This window comes from Bos indicus, chromosome 25 (genome assembly GCF_029378745.1).
Source record: "Bos indicus isolate NIAB-ARS_2022 breed Sahiwal x Tharparkar chromosome 25, NIAB-ARS_B.indTharparkar_mat_pri_1.0, whole genome shotgun sequence".
NCBI classification, from domain to species: Eukaryota; Metazoa; Chordata; class Mammalia; order Artiodactyla; family Bovidae; genus Bos; species Bos indicus.
The window spans coordinates 41,746,208-41,765,880 of record NC_091784.1 but is presented as its reverse complement, the minus strand read 5'-3'; the positions used below and the strand labels follow the sequence as shown (position 1 = coordinate 41,765,880).

At 59.7% G+C, this 19,673-nt stretch overlaps 2 protein-coding genes across 29 annotated transcripts in view; one reads left to right on the top strand and one right to left on the bottom strand.

The window, feature by feature from the left end:
• The window catches only part of IQCE (IQ motif containing E), a 41,326-nt gene extending 35,552 nt beyond the window's left edge, over positions 1-5,774 (bottom strand). For 10 of the 21 annotated variants that reach the window (XR_002183684.2, XM_019987626.2, XM_019987628.2 and 7 more), the window contains exon 1: positions 5,613-5,770. Coding sequence is in view for 13 of the 21 variants with exons in the window: in XM_019987626.2 (XP_019843185.2) it covers positions 5,613-5,648 (36 nt within the window). In the remaining 8 variants the exon portion in view is untranslated. Of the gene's footprint in view, positions 1-5,298; positions 5,484-5,612 lie in introns of all 21 variants that reach the window. The other 11 variants (XR_011564150.1, XR_011564151.1, XR_011564152.1 and 8 more) reach the window with 6 other exon arrangements.
• Positions 1,755-17,813, top strand: BRAT1 (BRCA1 associated ATM activator 1). Of its 8 annotated transcripts, none has more exons than XM_019987625.2 (15): positions 7,049-7,608; positions 8,207-8,389; positions 8,475-8,617; positions 9,868-10,022; positions 11,828-11,975; positions 12,431-12,803; positions 13,089-13,205; positions 13,412-13,503; positions 14,231-14,349; positions 14,425-14,611; positions 14,819-14,892; positions 15,428-15,530; positions 15,650-15,748; positions 15,897-16,072; positions 16,379-17,813. In XM_019987625.2, the coding sequence occupies exons 3-15, from the start codon at positions 8,491-8,493 to the stop codon at positions 17,048-17,050; spliced, it is 2,442 nt and encodes an 813-aa protein (XP_019843184.2). In that variant the 5' UTR covers positions 7,049-7,608; positions 8,207-8,389; positions 8,475-8,490; the 3' UTR covers positions 17,051-17,813. The 8 variants fall into 8 exon arrangements, with proteins under 8 accessions (XP_070636404.1, XP_070636407.1, XP_070636408.1 ...); XM_070780308.1 differs by having other exon boundaries at positions 16,376-17,813; XM_070780303.1 differs by lacking the exon at positions 7,049-7,608 and adding an exon at positions 1,755-1,885 and having other exon boundaries at positions 14,231-14,611; positions 16,376-17,813.
• Positions 17,814-19,673: the final 1,860 nt, after the last annotated feature.

Here is a 19,673-nt window from a genome sequence, read left to right as displayed (position 1 = left end):
GGTCAGTTCTTCCTCTGCAAGCAGGACCGGAGCCTGCGCGGATTCCTACAGGCGCGTGCACGCAAACCTCGTGTGGGGGACTCTGGGGCGGTGGCTGGCGGGCAGTGCGGGGGTTCCCAAAAGGCCTGGGGCAGCAACGTGGCCCCGCGTCAGCTGTGCGAGGCTGGTCGCGCCACGGACCCCTCTGCGTCTCAGCTTCCTCGGTGACAAGGACACGTTCTCCCGTCAGGATTTTAAAGCATTAAATCGACATTAACTAAGACACTGGGGGAAGAGACATACTGTCCAGAATGAGATGCTGGAACATACAGGGTTTTGATTCTCAGTGAATGGGGGGGAGGCAGGGATGCCTTCACAGAGGGGTCATCTCCCAGGACGGTCGGGTGAGGAGCCCGGAAGGCCCGCCCCTCAACCAACAACCATCTAACAGAAGAGCCCACAAAGCAATCAATCTTCATCGGTTAGTGAAGATAATCAATGCATCTTTCATTCCAGAAAATCTACTAAGTCAGGGGCCCCTTGGCTCCCCAAGGACTGAAGTGACCCGAGTGCAGTCCTGCAGGCGGGCGGGTGTAGTCGAGACCCCAGGGCTGGGTGCTTAGGGTGTGAGCTCCTCCCCAGACACTGCAGGCTAAGACCCCCATGTCTTTGGGGTGGGAGCTCCATGCAGGGAGGGGCCGGCCCAGAAGGAGCACCGCTCAGGGGAGACACCCCTGCCCTGCTGTGCTGGGGACCAGGGGCCCTTCTCCAGAAGAGGCAGGACGGCAGCTGTGCCCGGGGGACTGACGGCACAGTGCCACCCGCCTGGCTCCTTTGCCAATGAAGACAAAGTGGGGAGCGAGCTGGGGCCCCCAGCTCCGGGGTCACGGCTGCAGAAAGCTCACTGAAGAGCAGCTGCTAGTCGAAGAGCCCAGAAGCGCCCTCCTGGGGCGGCAGTCAAGCCTGAGGGTCAGGGAGGCTGGGGGCAAGGATTGGAGTGCAGCCTCTGGGCAGACATGGAAACCGCCCCCGCCCGGCACCCAGGCCAACCAGAGGGTGTGAGCCCCGGTGGTAACCGAACCCTGGCAGAATGGGGGACCCCCCTGGCCCGAGAGCAGACCTCAGGGAGCCAGGCTTTAAAACCACTGACGGGAGCTTCCCTGGCAGTCCAGGGCTGAAGACGGGGCGCTTTCACCACAGGGGACACGGGTTCGACCCCTGGTCGAGGAACTAAGATCCCATGTGCTGCATGCCCGAAGCGCGGCCAAAAAAATAAAAAAGGAGTATGAAGACAGATATCCCAGGAGGGCTGGAGGACCACGGCATGTCCAAGGCTGCCCTCAGGAGAGACGGAGGGGGAGAACCACGCACGGGTTCCTGGCTGCGCGTGGGCAAAGCTGTAAACCCCTGAATGGCGACAGCCGCCTGCACACACACGCACACGCAGGGGCACGCACACGCAATGAGTAACGGCAGAAATCTGACTGACCCAGGGGGTGAAACAACCTCTGACAACAAGTGGCCTCTGCTGCCCCAAGGGTAACCCCAGGGTAGTTGGGCTAAAGGATTTTTTAAAAGTCTGAGCAGGGAAACAGGCTGCACAGTGTGGGGACGACAACTTCAGAGAAATATCAGCCAAGTCCCTCCCCAAATAAACAAACTGGGGGGAGGAGGTGTGGGATAAGCTGTAATGTATTATCTAAATGTTGTGGGGGGGGGCGGGGGGTGAGCTGCGGTAATATATTAACTAAAGGTCAAGTTTTCAACAAAAAGACTGAGATAACAGAGGAACAGGAAAAGTGCGACCGACATTACAGTCGTACAGGGAGACAGCAGGCGATGGAAGCTCCGTCTGAAGGGCCCCGCTGCAGGCTCGGCGTGCGCAGGCTTCAGGGCAGCCGCCTCTGTAAGTTCAGAGGAGGGCTGTGGTGGGGCTGGGGAGGACGGTGAGGCGGGACAGCCCAGTGGATGCAAGCAAGAGGTCTGGCATGGGGCGGGAGCGGGGGGCCTTGGAGCAGGTGACGGAGAACCTCGGGAGCAGGAAACGCTCTACAGATGCTCCTACCCTGTTCTGGAACCTGGAAGCCCTTCACCGGGGACCCCAGCACCGTACGTGCCCCGTGAGGTGCACGAGCAAGTCCAGAGGCGGCTCTGCTCCCAGTGCCTGCCCTCGAGGGTCTCGTCTGGTTGAGAACAGATGTCGGCTCAGCAGGGAGACCGCCAGTCAGCCAGGGCCAACGGCTGCCAGCCTCCTAGCAGGGCGCTGGCGCTGGCCCCTCCCACGGGACTGCGCTCCTGTGGACCACGGCACGCGGGCACCCGGGTGGTCTCAGAGCCAGCGTGTGTCAGGGGCTTGACAAACGCTTCTGTGCGTAAGAACCGTTAGAGCAGCGTGGTTACCAATAGCACAAGGTGAAAACAATGGAGGAAAAGCAAGAAGTGTTAGTTACTCAGTCGTGCCTGACTCTTTGCGACCCCATGGACTGTAGCCCACCAGGCTCCTCTGTCCAGGAGAGTCTTCAGGCAAGAAAACTGGAGTGGGTTGCTATTCCCTTCTGGGGATCTTCCCAACCAAGGGATGGAACCCAGGTCTCCTGTATTATAGGCAGGTTTTTAACTGTCTGAGCCAACAGGGAAGTCCAAAAGGAAGGGAATGGAGAGTTAAAACAGGAGTGTCCTATCAGGTTAGAACCTCTTGATGAAAATGAAAGAGGAGAGTGAAAAAGCTGGCTTAAAACTCAACATTCGGAAAACTAAGACCATGGCATCTGGTCCCATCAATTCATGGCAAATAGATGGGGAAACAATGTAAACAGTGAGAGACTTTATTTTTGGGGGGCTCCCAAAGCACTGCAGATGGTGACCATCGCCATGAAATTAAAAGATGCTTGCTCTTTGGAAGAAAAGTTTTGACCAACCTAGACAGCATATTAAAAAGCGGAGACATTACTTGGCTGACAAGGGTCCATCTAGTCAAAGCTACGGTTTTTCCAGTCTTCGTGTATGGATGTGAGAGTTGGACTATAAAGAAGGCTGACTGCCAAAGAATTGACTCTTTTGAACTGTGGTGTTGGAGAAGACTCTTGAGAGTCCCTTGGCCTTCAAGGAGATCCAACCAGTCCATCCTAAAGGAAATCAGTCCTAAATATTCATTGGAAGGACTGATGCTAAAGCTGAAACTGCAATCCTTTGGCCACCTGATTCGAAGAACTGACTCATCTGAAAAGACCCTGATGCTGGGAAAGATTGAAGCCGGGAGGAGAAGGGAATGTCAGAGGATGAGATGGCTGGATGGCATCACCGACTTAACGGACATGAGTTTGAGTAGCTCCGGGAGTTGGTGATGGACAGGGAGGCCTGGCACGCTGCAGTCCATGGGTCGCAAAGAGTCGGACACGACTGAGTGACTGAACTGATTAGGTTATTTCAAAAAATATTATCTTTCCATTTTTGCATGAATTATACTTGTGAAGACTTTACACATGTATTTATTTATTTTGGCTGTGCTGCAGGTCACATGGGACCCTAGCTTCCTGACCAGGGATCAAACCCATGTCCCCTGCAGTGGAGGCTCAAGGGTCCTAGTCGCTGGACCTCCGGGGAATTCACAAGTTAGAGTTTTATTTTTTCATTTTATTTATTTAAAAAATTTTTCTTTTGTTCTTTGGCTATGTTGGGTCTTAGTTGCAGCACGCAGGGCATGCGGAATCTTTTTAGTGGTAACATGTGGGATCTTTAGCTGTGGCATGTGAACTCTTAGTCCTGGCACTTGGACCCTAGTTTCCTGACCAGGGGTCGAACCCAGATCCCCTGCATTGGGAGCGAAGAGCCTTAGCCACTGGACCCACCATGGAAGTCCCCCAAATTAAGAGTTTAAAAATTTTTTAAAGTGAAGTACAGTTGATTTACTATATTATATTAGCTTCAGGTGTACAGTAAAGTGATTTAGTTATATACATACTTTTTTCCAGATTCTTTTCCATTATAGGTTATAAGATACTGAACGTAGCCTGTGCTACACAGTCAGTCCTTGCTGTTTAGAATTCAGCTTTTTGAGATTCCATATGGAAGTGAGATCATACAGCATTTGTCTTTATCTGTTTGATGCATTTCTCTCTCTCTCTTTTAAACTGAAGTACAGCTGATTTACAACGCTGCGTCAGTTACAGGGGTGCAACAGAGTGATTCAGTTATACGTATACACAAACTTAGCTTTTAAAACATGTTTTTGAAAACGTAGGTATGGGAAGATGCTAACAGTAAATTAAACGGCAAGAATTACAAAACAATATAAACAGGATCCCAAGTTTTAAAAGCCATATGGGAAGAAAAAATGTTGAAAAAAATATCAGAAAGAAATATACTAAACACTAACTGGTTTTCTGCAGGCAGTTAGATTACGGGTCATTGACTTTCTTTTCTGGGCGTGAATGACCTTTACAGTCACAGTGTGAGGAGCTACTTTTAAAGGTGAAGGAGCAGTAACTGAGACCAGCCCGGGCGGCCGGCCTTCCAGGTGAGGCAGGACTTGGTGCCTTGGGGAACAAGGGGCAGGAGCCCTGAGCCCCCACTAGGGGAAAGCGCCGGGCAGCCCTGCGGGTTCTGCCATCTCCTCCCAGTGAAGGAAGCAACCGTGAGTCAAGCTCCCTCTGTCTGGAGCCCTCCAAAGCCTTCCCACTGTGGCAGGAGTGAATTCAGACCCGGAACTGTCTGCAAGGCCCACGGCTCCCTTCCATCCACACAGGTCGCCCAGTGAGATCCCAGCAAGCTCTCTTTCGCGCCCTGGAACCCTGCACTTTCCCACCTCAGGACCTCTGCACCTGCTGGCCCCGGTGTCTCAGATCTTCACCCCGCTGCCTCCTTTTCATCGGGGACATCAGGACACTCCAGCTTCTCAGGGGCTGCTCCTGGCACCCAATCTAAAGCAGCCCACCACCCCGCCTCTCTTACATGGGCTGTTTTATTTTCTGCAGGGCACTTTCTGACTTGATGGACACGATCCGCTTTGGGTTTTTTTTTTTTTTGCCTTGTTTTCCCTCACCCCCACCCCAAGTCCCGTCACCCCGCCACCGGAATGCAGTTTATTCACCCACAGTGGTATCTACAGCTGATGGCTGACGCCCCAGAAACAGTGGGTGAAGGAAGAGTTGAGAACACCCCCGCTCTGACCCGGGGGAGCGACCCTGGGCGGGCGGCACCTCCTCCGGAAAACATGCCCGGATCGGCGCCTGGGGTTCCTCCCTCACACCCGGCACGGCTCGTGTCCGTCGCCCCGTCCGAGGCCCCCAGCCCTGGAATCACCGGTGGGCGGGCACTTACGCAGTGAGCTCCGTCACCCCGGCGGGCCGCGATCGCAGGCTCCGCTCAGGCCCGGCTTCGCAGGCGCCAAGCGGCGAGGGCGCAGGGTCCGGGAAGGCTTCCTGGAAGCGGCGGCCAGGGCAAGGACGAGTGGGGAACTAGAGGCGGCTGGAGGCTGGGCGAGGGGCGGCGGCCGCAGGTCCGCTCTTATGCGGTAACAATAATGGCTTCGGTCACCGGCGGCTGCCGGCCTGCGCCCCTTCCCTCCGGCCCGCGCCCCGGCGTGGGAGGCATTGAGAGCGCCCCCCGCCCCCGCCCCCGCCCTCCGCGCTTACCGTCTCGGAGGCCGGCTCAGCGGTGCCCTGCGACATGGCGGCGGCACTGCCCGATTGCCCCCGGGCGCGGCGGGCGCGGCCGTCGGGTTCTGGGGCTCCGCAGGCCACCGGGCCGCCCGCAGCCTCTCCGCGGGCCCGCGCGCCCGCGCGCCCGCCGCGACCCCGCTTCCATGGCAACCGCGCCAGCCCGCCGAGCCCCGGATGTGGCGAGCCCGGCCAACTATAGGTGTGCCCGGGGACACCCTCGGGCCGACCGGCTGCGCGCCCAGAGTGTGGGGCGGAGCTGAAACAGCGCGCTAGTCCCCAGAGCTGTCATTAACAAATACTTAGTAGGTTAACGCTGAAAGGGACAGGGAGCCTGGGCCGTGTCCACAGCCTGCTAGCTCTGAACGCCTGGCATTGAGAAAACCATCTTCCTAATCTCGGATCTTAGGCTCAAGGGTTATGATGTAAAAAAAAAAAAAAAGAAAGAAAGTCGCTCAGTCCTGTCTGACTTTTTGCAACCCCATGGACTATAGTCCAGGGAGTTCTCCAGGCCAGAATAATGGAATCGGTAGCCTTTCCCTTCTCCAGGGGATCTTCCCAACCCAGGGATCGAACCCAGGTCTCCGGCATTGCAGGAGGATTCGTTACCAGCTAAGCCACAAGGGAAGCCCAAGAATACTGGAGTGGGTAGCCTATTCTCTGATGTAATCAAAAAAAAAAAAAAGATCTTAGGCTCAACGGTTATAATGCAGTCACAAGACAAGAAAAAAAAAATAAGAGTTTACACTCATTGTATTCAGTGTGTATCATGATCTTTGGGCCCGTTGGGCTGCAAGGTTCATTTAAACTATTAGCAAGCATAATCTGCCCTTTCTCTTCCTACAGGCTTCCAAGGGCATTTACTCTGTTCCTGTGCCCTGCTGTATTTTTCCAGCCCAATCTTTATTATCTACAAGAACTCCCCTTGTCTAGAATGTAAGCTCTCCGGGGCAGGGCTTTGTTTTGCTTCCGACTGTACTGCTGTCCCTTGGAACAGTGTCTGGCACACAACAACTGATTAATCAGTAGGTATTTGGTGCCTGGCGAGTGACTTCTCTGTGCTTGTGTCCTCTGGGAAAGAAAGAGCTGCTGTGAAGACCAGAGCGCCAAAGAATTGATGCTTTTAAACTGTGGTGCTGGAGAAGACTCTGGAGAATCCCTTGGACTGCAAGGAGATCCAATCAGTCCATCCTAAAGGAAATCAGTTCTAGGTGTTCATTGGGGGGACTGATACTGAAACTCCAATACTTTGGCCACCTGATGCAAAGAACTGACTCATTGGAAAAGACCCTGATGCTGGGAAAGATTGAAGGCGGGAGGAGAAGGGGACGACAGAGGAGGAGTTGGTTGGATGGCATCACCGACTCCATGGACATGAGTTTGAGTAAGCTCCGGGAGTTGGTGATGGACAGGGAGGCCTGGCGTGGGGCAGTCCATGCGGTCGCAAAGAGTCGGACACGACTGAGCGACGGAACTGAACTGAACAGAACCATAAGTGCTTAGAGCAGCTGCGGGTTCCAAAGTGCGCACAGTGTGACACGGATGGAGTCCGCACACCGGGCAGGTGGTGTGGGCAGGGACAGTAAACGCATTCTGAACTGGACGAAAACCTTCTGTAAGCGGAGGAAGGTGTGCCTGCTGTGCGGCTAGCATTTTGCTTTGCTGGCCGGCTCAGACAGGCGGGCCTTTGGCCGGTGAGGCCGCGCCCCTTCCGCCGAAAGCCACGCCTTCCAGGCGCAAAGCCTGCTGGGTTCCGGTGCACACACCTCTGGGCGCCCTGGTCGGGTGACGGATCCAGGCAACGGGCTTGGCGGAGGCTTGTCCCGCTCCTCCTTAGCCCGTTCCCTGAGCCTGGGCCTTCGGGGCTCTCAGAGTGGCCTCCAGGGGCGTCCTCCCCGTCCTCGCCTCCTCCAGTCCCGGCGGGTCGCGCGGCCCGAGGCGGGGCCTGCGGCGGCTGAGGGAAGCGAAGCGGGTGAGGCGCGCACCCGGGGAGGGGTCGCGGTCGCTGTGGAGGGCCCGGCGGGGTCGAGGTTAGGGGCCAGGGCCTCTCGGGCCGTAGAACCGCCTGGGGCCCACGTGCGCGCCCCTGGACTGGGCCCCAGCACCACCGCAGCCGCCGGCCTGGCGTCCTCCGTGGGGTCCACGGGGATGGCGCCTTCCTCAAGAACTTAGCCTGGCCAGGGATGGACAGACGGACGTCCCAGGCTTGCTCTTGACCCCGGCAGACAGAGTCACTGGCCACGCCATCCTCCGGCGAGAACCCTCCCTAACCACAGGACCGACGGGTTCCCGGGCCCCCTCCCAGGCCAGACTCGCAGGTGCTCTTGCAGTCCCCGGAGGAACCGGCAGTGAGCAGAGCGCCTTCCCCTCCACACGCTGCTGGCTGCAGGGCTTTCACACTGACCCTGGGAGGGACAGACAGAAAAACACACACCTCCCAGCTGGACTGAGACCCTTACAGCTCTGACTGACCAGCCTCCTACACGTGGCTGGCCCCAGAACGCGCATGCGCCCCTGGCTCTGACAGGCCTGCAGCCTAGATCAATTTCACGCTCGTTTCCTCCCACCAGAGTCCAGACTTGGCTGCCTTTGAGCTCCTGAGGCCGCATGGTTTACCCCAGACTCCCGTCTCCACTGCCAGACTCGAGGGCTCCAGTTTGCTCTTGACAACCTCCAATCCTACCCCAGCCGAGGCTTCACTGCAGTCCTGGCAGCTAGGAGTTTTCCTCTGAAGAGTCATCACCTGGCCTGAGGTGAAAGTCCTGGGGCCTGGTGGGGCTGGGGGCTGCCTGTGACTAGGCGGGTGGGGTCTGGCCCTGCCTGACATCTCCTCTGCAGGAACCCCAGCCCCATCATGGACCCAGAGTGTGCCCGGCTCCTCCCGGCTCTCTGTGATGTCCTGGCAGACCCCAGGCAGCCGGTGGCAGATGACACTTGTTTGGAGAAGCTGCTGGACTGGTTTAAAGCAGTCACTGAAGCAGGTAGGGTGAAGGCGTCTGCCGACTCTCCCCGAAGGCTGGAGGGTGCAGGGCTCCCCTGTGGTAGGAAGAGGCCGTCTGTCTGGGGTCGTTCCTCTACATCTTAGAGAGTCTCCCTGGCTTTTCATATTTCCTTACCCACAAATTAGGGTTAGGGTTAGGGTAAGGGTATATAGGCTTTCCTGGTGGCTCAGTAAGGTCCACCTGCCAATGCAGGAGACTCGGGTTCAACCCTGGGTCAGAAAGATCCCTTGGAGAAGGAAATGACAACCCACTCCAGTATTCTTGCCTGGAGAAGCCCGTGGACAGAGGAGCCTGGTGGGCTACAGTCCATGGGGTCACAAAGTCAGAAACAACTTAGTGACTAAATAACAGCAATGGGTGCGTGCACACACACATGCACACTCTTTTTGAGAATGTTTTCCATTATAGTTTATTACAAGATGTTGAATATAATTCCCAGTGCTACACAGTAGGCCCTGTTGTTTATTTTAAATGTAGTCGTTTGTATCTGCTAGTCTCAAACTCCTAATTTATCCCCCCACCTTCCCCTTTGGGAACCATAAGCTTGTTTTCTTTGTCTATGAATCTGTTTCTCTTTTGCAGACAAGTTAATTTGTGTCATTTTTTTAGATGCCACATGTAAGTGATATCAGCGATACTTGTCTGACTGACTTCACTTAGGACAGCAGTCTCTAGCTCCATCCATGTTGCTGCAATGGCATTGTTTCACTCTTTATATGACTGAGCAGCATTCCATTGTATGTATGCGATGGAACCACGCATTCTTTATCCCTTCCCCTGTTGACGGACATTCAGGTTGCTTCCACGTCTCGGCTGTTGTGAGCAGTGCTGCTGTGGGGTGTAGGCGTTTCAGGCGCCGTGTCTGGAGAAGAATGCCCGTTGCCTGTGTGTTTTGCTGTAGCACTCTCCGTTTAAGAGAGGATTACCCACTAGAGAGGCGAAGACTGCTGCTCTTGTTTGTGTCTTTTTTTATAATCAGCAGGCCAGAACTTCTTTTCAGGTTTGCTGGCCATTTGTATTTCCTGTCCAAGTCCCTTGCCTGTTGTCGAGGTGTTGCTGAATTAGAGTAATGAGTCCTTTGAAGCAGTTGTTGCAAATACTTCCTCCCGGTTGGACTGCTGAGTCTAACAGCCTGAGAGAGGAGGTCTGGGAGTTGCCAGAAGAACGATCCCTTTTGGACGCATGCATGGTGCCCTGGTAACGTGCGTCCCGGCTGGGCCTGTCCCCAGGCTCCAGTCTCCTGTTACTGCAGGATCACCCCTGCCTGGTAGAGCTGCTGTTCCATGTGCTGAAACCCCAGGACCTGAGTTCCAGAATCCTGTCCTTTGCGCTTCGCCTCGCAGGGATATTTGCAGCCCAGGAGAACTGCTTCCAGTACCTCCAGGTGAGCCTGGGCCTCCCAGTTGCATGACCCGCCTTCCCGTGCAGGTGCACAGCAGTGGGGGCTGTCGTGACCCCTGAGTCTCTGAAACTCGCTTCGCCCCCGTACCTTGATGTGTTCCACAGGGTTTTTATTCCTGGGTATAGTCCTCCTTTGAAAAATGGAGGAATGGATTGGAGTGAAGGGTGAACTTTTTGGAATCAGACAGAGCTGGGCTTGGGCCTCTGCACCCTTTGTGGGTGCCCCTCAGATCAGCAGTGCAAGCTCCCGAGGCCCTGCCCACCCCAGCTAACTGTGGGGCAGACTTTCCAGGGTGTTCTACACTGAAGCCTGTTATAGGAAATGACTTCACATCTGATCATCCTTCCGTACATACCTCAGCGTTTCCAGAATCATCTTCAGGTTATCCTGAGAGCCCTGGCCAGTTCACAGGTCAGGAGCCATTGCCTCTGTCTCCGGGTGAGGAGACAACGAAGGCTCAGTAGAGGAACCCCACAGGACCGGCAGGGTTCACAGCGGACCCTGAAAAGTCGGGCTGCTGGTGTGGTCTGTCACACCATCTGCTTCTCTGGAAACAGATCCTCAGTCCCAATCACGTGGGTTTTCCCAGCTTCTCTGACTTCCTGGGTGCTCCCCGGTTCCCGTCTCTTCTTCTCCATCTCCTCTTTTTCCTTCCTACAGCCAACCGTGGCTGTGGAGGCTTAGCAGGCCACAGGCTGCCCTTCTGTCTGGTGGCTGGCCCCTGCACACGGGGACAAGGGACACGGCAGGTTTGTGCCCTGCTTTGCAGAGGGAGCCTGCCCTGTGCCCTGGGCCCCTGGCATTGGCTTGGGCTCCAGTTCCCTTTTCAGCTTCCTTTTCACAGAACCCCAGGGCTGCTTGTTAGTGAGATGCTCAGCACGAGCCCCATCTGGGAAGGGGGCATGCAGACAGACGACATGAGGCTGGGAGCTGAGGCTTGGTGCCCTCCCACTGGCTACAGACTGCCCCCAGGAGGGCTGTAACTTTGGAGGGGCCATTTAGATGACAGGTGGTCCCACAGAGGGCCTCCCTGTGGGCTACAACCAGCAGCGGCGGCCCGTAAGGCCATTGTGGGGTCAGACTCATCCTCCATTGACTGAAAGAGCGTCTCCTCGGCCCGGGGATCTCTCACCCAGAGTCTGAGATGACTAGAGGCACCCTGTCCCTCGAGGCTGGGGGCCAGCATTTTATTGTCAAGATAGACAAGGCTCTGAGCAAGTCGTGGCCCCAGGGAGGGGCTCTGGGGGAAAGAGGCAGGCCCTGTTTCCCACTCACTGTACTGGGCCCTGTGGGGAACAGGAACCTCGGGCACGTGGCAGGGGGTCAGGGAGGCATGCTGTTGTGCTGCAGGTGGACACCCGTGCGTGGATGGGCAGTGAGTGGGGAGTCGGGCACTGCCTGCTGCGGGCGGGGGGCAGGGGGCAGCTTCAGGGCAGCGGGCTCGCAGCTGGGTCGGAAGGGCTTTGAGCAGGTGTATGTGCAGGGCAGGCCTGGCACACAGGGTGTGCTGGGGAGTCTGGGGTGGGGGACATCCGGAGGAGGGCACGTGCCCCGTGTGCCAAGTGCAGAGCCCAGTGGGCTGTGGAGACCTGCGGGGGTCTTCGGGCACAGGATGTCATGGTCAGAGGGGTCATTTGGCGTTTTGGCCAGTGTTTGTTGTGGGAGGGGCTTCTGGAGCGGACTGTGACCAGTTCAGGGCCTGAGTGTGACGCCCAGCCCTCCCTCCCAAGTTCTCTCCCTGGAAGGCCGAGCCGGACTCACTCGGCTCCTTCATCCTCCACTTCCAGCAGGGGGAGCTGCTGCCTGGGCTCTTCGGGGAGCTGGGCCCCCTCGGGGCAGCGGCCTGGGCAGCCCCCTCCGTGCGCAGCGGCTGGATCCAGGGCCTGCACTCCCTGGCGCAGCACCCCAGTGCCTTGCGCTTCCTTGCCGACTCGGGTGAGTGCCCCGCCCGCCCCCCCGCGCCTCTGCCCTCCCCGTCCCCGCACTGTGTGAGCCCCAGGGCCACGCTGGGCCACGCTGGGTTCTTCTGAACGGGAGAGTGGCCATGGTGTCACAGGGCTGTTGAGAGGATGTGACTCGGGGTGACCAAGTGTAGGGGCCCCTCTAGGCTGTGTGGTGTGCTCTGGTTTGTAGGTCAGACTCAGCAGCTGGGGTGGCTTTGAGACTGGTTAGAAGGCTCCAAAGTGGCGAGGGTTCTCAAGCCCCTGCCCCGGGAACCCCCAGCTGGTTCCAGCCTTCGAGCCGGGGGAGGCTGGGCCTCCCACCCTGCCTCCCCAATGGGCGGGATTCAGGCTCTGAAGCCCCTCAGTGTCTCCAGCGTCCCTGCTGCCCCATGGCACTGTCCCAGCTGAACCCTGTCTCTCCCCCCTCGCCCCGTTGTCCGCCCCCAGGTGCTGTTGACACCATCTTCTCCCTGCAGGGAGATCCCAGCCTGTTTGTGGCCTCCGCCGCCGGGCAGCTCCTGGTGCGTGTCCTGGACTTGGCCCTGTGCGGACCCGCTGAGGGGCACATCTCCCTGCAGGCCTGGGACTGGCCGGCCTGTGCCCGGAAGATCGTGTGTCACCTCGAAGACTGCCTGCGCTCCGAGGCCACCCCGCGGGTCACGCAGGCCCTGCACGTCCTGACCACTGCGTTCGGGCACTGCCATGGCCTCTGGACGCAGGGCCTTTGGGTGCAGCTGAGCCCCCTCGTGGCCCGCCTGCTCGAGAAGGACCCCGTGCCAGCCCCACACGCGCTCGTGGATCTCCTCCTCAGCGTGGCCCGGTCAGGCCCCCGGGCGCAGCTGCTGGCAGGGGGTGGGGGGGGTGGTGCTGCTCGTTTCCTTTGAGGTCTCAAGGTGGCCATCACACCCAGGGCCGCAGCTCATTGGCTCCTCAAGAAGGCTGCCCCGAGTCAGGGGAACCCCTCAGGGGGTCTGAAAGCCCGCACACTGGGAACGACTTCCGGTCTTGGGCCGGGCACGCCCAGCACCACAGGGCACAGCTGCCCACTGGGCGTGGTGTGGGCTGGACAGAAGGGTGACGCTGGCTTCTGGGGCCTCCCCTGCAGCTCTTCCATGCTGAGCTCTGACCCTGGCCTGTGGGAGACGGCAGCACAGACCCTAAGCCGCCTGAGCCCCACGCAGGCAGGGCCTCTGGCTGCGGGGATCCTGAAACTGCAGGACTGGTAAGGGCCAGGGTTCACGTTTTGCGGGGCAGGCAGTGAGGTCAGGGACCTCCCAGGACCCCTGCCCCTGGTTGAGTGCAGTCAGGAGGCTACGGGGTCGCTGTCTCCCGGTCCCCGGCTCTGACCCCTTGCCCCAGACTCACTGGGGGTGTTAGAGGGGCAGCAGGGTGCCCGGGTCGGACGGCCTCACCCTGTCCTGTCTTCAGTCCCCAGGCGCTGAGGATCCAGGCCTTCGGCGTCCTCCTCCAGCCCCTGGCCTTTGTCCTGGAAGCCACTGCTCAGGCCCCCGGAATGCCAGGTAGGCTGTCGGGGAAGGGTGGGCGGGTGCAGGAAGGCAGAACCCTGGGGTCCTGAGTGTGTCCTTGGGGCTGGGGCCGGCCGGTGGGCATCAGGTACCTGGCTCGCCTCCCCACCCAGGAGTGAAGCTGGCAGGGCTGTGGGCTGCCATTTCGGCAGTGCCTCCCCACCCAGGAGTGAAGCTGGCAGGGCTGTGGGCTGCCATTTCGGCGGTGCCTGGCTTGTGTGTCATTAGGAGTTGGTAGGGCAGCGTCCCCCTCCCCACCCCGTGGCACCATCGAGGGTGGCCCCGGAGCCGCCAACCCTGCAGTCGGTGGTGGTTCCTGGGGCCTTGGCCGCGTGGAGCGTTCCTGACCCACATCGGGTGCCTGGGCCTGGCACTCGTCCTCCCAGACTGTCTGTTCTGTGATGGGAAAGTGGGTCCCCTCTGCCGCAGCTTGTCTTGCTTCAGTTGCATGGTGGTTTGGGGGTTAGACACAGGGAGCCCACTGTGCCCAGTAGCCCCACGTCGAGGGAGAGAGGGGCCTTCTGACCAGCAGAAGCCAGCCCCTGCACAGGCTGCCGGGAGAGTGGGACTCCACTCTAGAGCCCTGCAGACAGGTTCAGACCACATGTCACCCGGCATGGCCACTGCTCGGAGCCGCCCGCCCAGTCTGTGGTGGGACTCAGTGACCGGCAGCCTCAAGGGAGGCGCCCACTCATTGGGAGCCATGTCCGGTTGTCCCCAGGCTTGCTGGAGGGGGCCGCAGGCGACCTGATGGCCGTGGACACACTCCCGCCCTCCAAGTCGGCGTGCGTGGGTCTCCTGTGCAGCGCCCTGGCCCACCTGGAGCTGCTGCAGCCCCTGGTAGGTGTGGCCCGGCCCGCGTCTGCCCTGGCAGCGGGACTTGCGGCTGGCACTGACGCTCCTGCCCCGCCCCAGCCCCAGCGCCCCTCGCCCTGGCCCCAGGCGCCCCTGCTTGCAGCTGTGGTGGCGATACTCCGACTCTGCAATGGCTCAGCAGCCCCTAACTCCGAGGCGGGCGGCCGCCTGTGCGCGATGCTGGGGGGCTGCGTCCGCGTCCAGCGAGCTGCCCTGGATTTCCTGGGGGTCCTGTCTCAGGGATTGGGTAAGTGAGAATGCATTCTCTTGCACAGCTCAGGCATTGCTCAGTGGCGTGCCGGGACCGCTGTCCTCGCCTGTCTCCTCCCAGGAGGGGCCGGGATTTAGCTGCCTGAGGGGGTCTGTGCCCCTGTTCTCCTTGGGCTGACACCTCTGGGCAGGGGAGGCCCCAGGGTGGCAGGCTGGGCGCTTCATCCATCCACGTTCGTCTCAGGCCCCCAGGAGTTGGTGACACAGGTGTTTGCCATCCTGCTGGAGTACCTCGTGAGCCCCGACTCCAGCCCCACGGTACGGGCGGGGTGGGCGTGGGTGGGCAGGCAGCTGCTTGGGGCTCGGCCGGGCCTGGGGCTGGTGGAGATTGAGGGAGGGGCCACGGGAAGCAGGGAGAGGGCCCAGTCTTCCCAGGAGTTCTCTTTGAGAGACGGGTGGGCCTAACGCGCGGGGACCAAGCTCCCTGAGGTTCCCTGCGAGCCTCCCTGTTCCCACAGCCCCAGAGCTGTTATGCTGTGAGGTGGAGGGTCAGAGGTTCATGCGCTGAGCAGGCGGCGACGTGGGGGTGGTTAGATGGCAGACCTTCAGGAAAAGGCCCTGGTGGGCCCGCCTGACCCCGGAACCAGGGGTCCCGAGGAGAGCCGCCCTCCTCTTCTCCATCTCATGTTGATGCCCGTCCGCCTCCTTCAGAGGCTCCTGCCTCACCGAAGCTGGGCCCAGGTCCCCTCTCACCCTGCACGCCATCCCCATCGCACAGCCCAGGGCCGGGCGGGCACGGAAGGCGCTGGGTGGGGCGGGGGCCGGCTCACCCCTGCCTGCTCTGCTGCACCAGGTTCTGAAGAAGGCCTTCCAGGCCACACTCCGCTGGCTCCTGAGCTCAGCCGCACCTCCCGGCTGCTGTGACCTGGAGCCCTACGCCCAGCTGGTCCTCGGAGGTGACCCTCGCCGCCCCGGGGAGCCGAGGGATGTGCGGGGCGGGGTGGTGGGCCGGGGCGGGTGGGGGAGGCCGCGGGCAGGGCCCGTCGGCTCCCCCCGAGCCGTCCCTCCATCCTAGAGCTGCTCTCCGTGCTGCGGAAGCGCCTGTGCAGCCCCTGCTGGGAGGTGAGGGACTCGGGCCTCGAGTTCCTGACCCAGATGACCAGACACCAGGGAGGTGAGCACAGGCTTCAGGGGCTGGCCTTGCCTTGGCACCGCCCCCCGGTCGTGGGAACTTGGGGCCCCCTTGGCTGCCTTTGGGGGAGCGAGGCGGGGCCGTGGACTCAGCGCTTGGTCACCACTGCTTGTGGCTCTTGGACCCCCAGGGCAGGCCGGCTTCAGACAGGCGCTGCTGGCCTCGGAGGTGCCCGAGCTCACCAGGCAGCTCCTGCAAGACCCCGAGAGCTACGTCCGTGCAAGCGCAGTGGCCGCCGTGGGGCAGCTGTCCAGCTGGGGGCTGCTCGCCGCCCCCTCCAGCCCTGAGCATGCAGCCACACCGCAGGTAGGACACGGTGGGCCCCGCAGCCCCATGGCCCCACCCTGGCCAGCATCCTGATAGCCAGGGTGAAGCGGGTCTGCCACGGGTGTGGGTAGGGCCTGCGAGTCTCCCGCTCGGCCTCCTACACCCCTGTCACTTGGACATGGTCACCCCCATTTGACAGATGAGCAAGTGGGGGGCCCAGGGGCACGTGGCCTGAAGGAGGCAGAGCAGGCCGAGCCGCATCGCTCCCCCGGGGTCCCTCGGGGGTCCGCCTTGCCGCCCCCGTGCACGGGCCCCCCACCCTCCTCGCACTCTGTCTTCCAGAAGACCCCACTCGAGGAGCTTCTGCTTGTCCTGACCACGGACTCGGAGGGGTTCCCCCGGCGGGCCGTCATGCGGGTCTTCACAGAGTGGCTGCGGGACGGCTACGCAGACGTGGCCGAGGACCCGGAGCGGTTTGTGGCCCGAGTGCTGCAGGCGGCGAGCGGGGACCTGGACTGGGAGGTGCGCGTCCAGGGCCTGGAGCTGGCACTGGCGTTCCTGGAGCAGCTGCTGGGCCCCTGCGGCCCCTCCGCGGCGGCCCCGCCCGGCACACTGGCCCAGGCCCTGCAGGCGCTCTGCCGGGTCCAGCTCTTCGAGTTCGCCTTCCGGTCCTTGTTTGACTGTGACCGCCCCGTGGCCCAGAAGTCCTGTGACCTCCTCCTCTTCCTGAGGGCCAAGGCCACTCCCTCCAGCAACTCGCAGGAGGCGGGGGATGGTCCCGATGTGACGTCCGTGGAGGCCGCCCTACGGAGGTGGCAGGCCGGTGAACAGGGTCAGCCCCTGGGGGAGCTGGCGCCCGAGGCCGTCCTGGCCGTGCTGAGGTCCATGGACCTGGAGGCCCTACAGGACACCCTGGCTGAGAGCAGTGACCACGTGGAGAGGAGCCCCCAGTCCCTCCTGCAGGACATGCTGGCCACTGTGGGCGTCCTGGGAGATAACGAGGCCGACTGCTACTGACCAGCCGAGCAGCGCCTCCCCAGGACCCTCCCCACGGCCCTCCCTCGGGCCCTGCCCTCCCCGGGCCCCTGCTGTGGCCCCACAGCCCTCCCTCAGGCCCTGCCCGCCCCGGGACCTTGCTGCGGCCCCACAGCCCTCCCCGGGACCCTGCTGCGGCCCCATGGCCCTCCCTTGGGCCCTGCCCGCCCCGGAACCCTGCTGCGGCCCCACGGCCCTCCCTCAGGCCCTGCCCGCCCCGGGACCCTGCTGCGGCCCCACGGCCCTCCCTTGGGCCCTGCCCGCCCCGGAACCCTGCTGCGGCCCCACGGCCCTCCCCGGGACCCTACTGCGGCCCCACGGCCCTCCCTCGGGCCCTGCCCGCCCTGGGACCCTGCTGCGGCCCCACGGCCCTCCCTTGGGCCCTGCCCGCCCCGGAACCCTGCTGCGGCCCCACGGCCCTCCCCAGGACCCTGCTGTGGCCCCACGGCCCTCCCTCGGGCCCTGCCCTCCCCAGGACCCTGCTGTGGCCCCACGGCCCTCCCTCGGGCCCTGCCCACCCCAGGACCTTGCTGTGGCCCCACGGCCCTCCCCGGGACCCTACTGCGGCCCCACGGCCCTTCCTTGGGCTCTACCCTCCCAGCGGCTCTGGTCTGGATGGGTGCCCAGGGGACCCTCCAGGGGATCCAGGACCAGGCAAGCCCAGCAAGGTCAAGGAGTCCCCATTTTGATGTATTGTTGAAGAAATGGCTCACTTTCTACTCAAAATAAATGTCTTATGACCGTGCCAGTGGGTCACACGACTCTGAGCCGGCCCAGGGGTAGTCCAGGCCCCTGGGGCTCAGAGACACAGCTGGGGAGGGCCCTCTGCACGGGGGCACGTGCTTCCTTGGCCTAGGGTGGGGGTTCCTCTGCTTAGATCCCACCATGCCCCAGGGATACCCAGGGTCAGAGAGCCAACAGCTCAGGCTGGAGAGTGTGGCCTTGGCCTCTGGGCCCTGAGGCTAAGTGACCCCAGGCCCAACCAAGCCAGATTTTCAGTCTCCAAACCCCCCAACTTTGTAGCAGTTCAGCACTCACAGGCGACGGAGTTGCTTGTGACATCAGCCGAGTCTAGCTCCAGGCTGGTCCTCGGGACTGGGCAGAAGGTACTTCAGCCCAGCTCTGCCACCTCTCGGCTGTGTGGGCCTGGGTGAACCTGCTTCCTCATCTGTGAAATGGGGATTTTACTGTCTGCCTCCTGGAGGTGAGCCTCAGTGTTCTAAAGCACACTGCACAGTCAAGAAATCTCAAGAGAAACTTAAAAATATTTTTTAACTGAATGAGAATGAAATTATAGCTTATCAAAATTTATGGACTGCAGCGAAGCAGTGCTCAGGGGGTATTTATAGCATTGAATACACATATGAGAAAAGAAGAAAGATCCAAGATCAAAGAACTAAGCTTCTACCTTAGGAAACCAGGAAGAGAACAAATTCAACCCAAAGTAAGGCCAGGAAAAGAAATAATAAAGGAGCAGAAATCAGTGAAAACAGGAAATTGATAGAGGAAATCATGAAACCGACAATTGGTTCTTAGAAGAAATCAAGAAAGTCAGTAGGCCTTGAGCCAGTCCTCCCTGGTGGCTCATTGGTAAAGAACCGCCTGCCAATGCAGGAGGTCAGGGTTTGATCCCTGGGTCGGGAAGGTCCCCTGGTGAAGGAAGTGCAACCCACCCCAGAATTCTTGCCTAGGAAATCCCATGGACAGAGGAGCCTGGCGGGCTGCAGTCTATGGTGTCCCAAAAGAGTCAGATAGGACTTGGCGACTAAACAACAAAGGCCTGTAGCTAGGCTAAGAAAAAAAAAAAGACACAAATTACTCGTGTTAGAAGTAAAAGCGTGGGCTTCCCTGGTGGCCCAGTGGTTAAGAATCTACCTTGCCATGCAAAGGACAATGGTTCCAATCCCTGGTTGTGAAAGATCCTGCATGCCATGGGGCGGCTAAGCCTGTGCACCCAAACCATAGAGCCTGTGCGCCCTGGAGCCCCTGCTCCACAACAAGACAAGCCCGCAGACCGCAACAGGGACTGAAAAGTCACCGCAGTGACAACCCAGTAGGCGAGGAAGCAATGGAAACAGTGAGAGACTTTATTTTTTAGGGCTCCAAAATCACTGCAGATAGTGACTGCAGCCATGAAACTAAAAGACTCTTGCTCCTTGGAAGAAAAGCTATAACCAACCTAGACAACATATTAAAAAGCAGAGATATCACTTTGCCGACAAAGGTCCATCTAGTTAAAGCTATGGTTTTTCCAGTAGTCATGTATGGATGTGAGAGTTGGACTATAATGAAAGCTGAGCGCCGAAGAATTGATGCTTTTGAAATGTAGTGTTGAAGAAGACTCTTGAGAGTCCCTTGGACTGCAAGGAGATCCAACCAGTCCATCCTAAAGGAAATCAGTCTTGAATATTCATTGGAAGGACCGATGCTGAAGCTGAAACTCCAATCCTTCGGCCACCTGATGGGAAGAATTGACTCACTGGAAAAGACCCGGATGCTGGGAAAGATTGAAGGCAGGAGGAGAAGGGGACAACAGAGGATGAGATGGCTGGATGGCATCACCAACTCAATGGACATGAGTTTGAGTAAGCTCCGGGAGTTGGTG

Bases quoted from the DNA above. Each gene is read 5' to 3' on its own strand.
- BRAT1 (XM_070780303.1), top strand. From the start codon at position 8,491: ATGGACCCAGAGTGTGCCCGGCTCCTCCCGGCTCTCTGTGATGTCCTG. The intron at 14,893-15,427 runs GTACGGGCGGGG...CTGCTGCACCAG, and splicing joins GCCCCGACTCCAGCCCCACG to GTTCTGAAGAAGGCCTTCCA. The intron at 15,749-15,896 runs GTGAGCACAGGC...TTGGACCCCCAG, and splicing joins GATGACCAGACACCAGGGAG to GGCAGGCCGGCTTCAGACAG.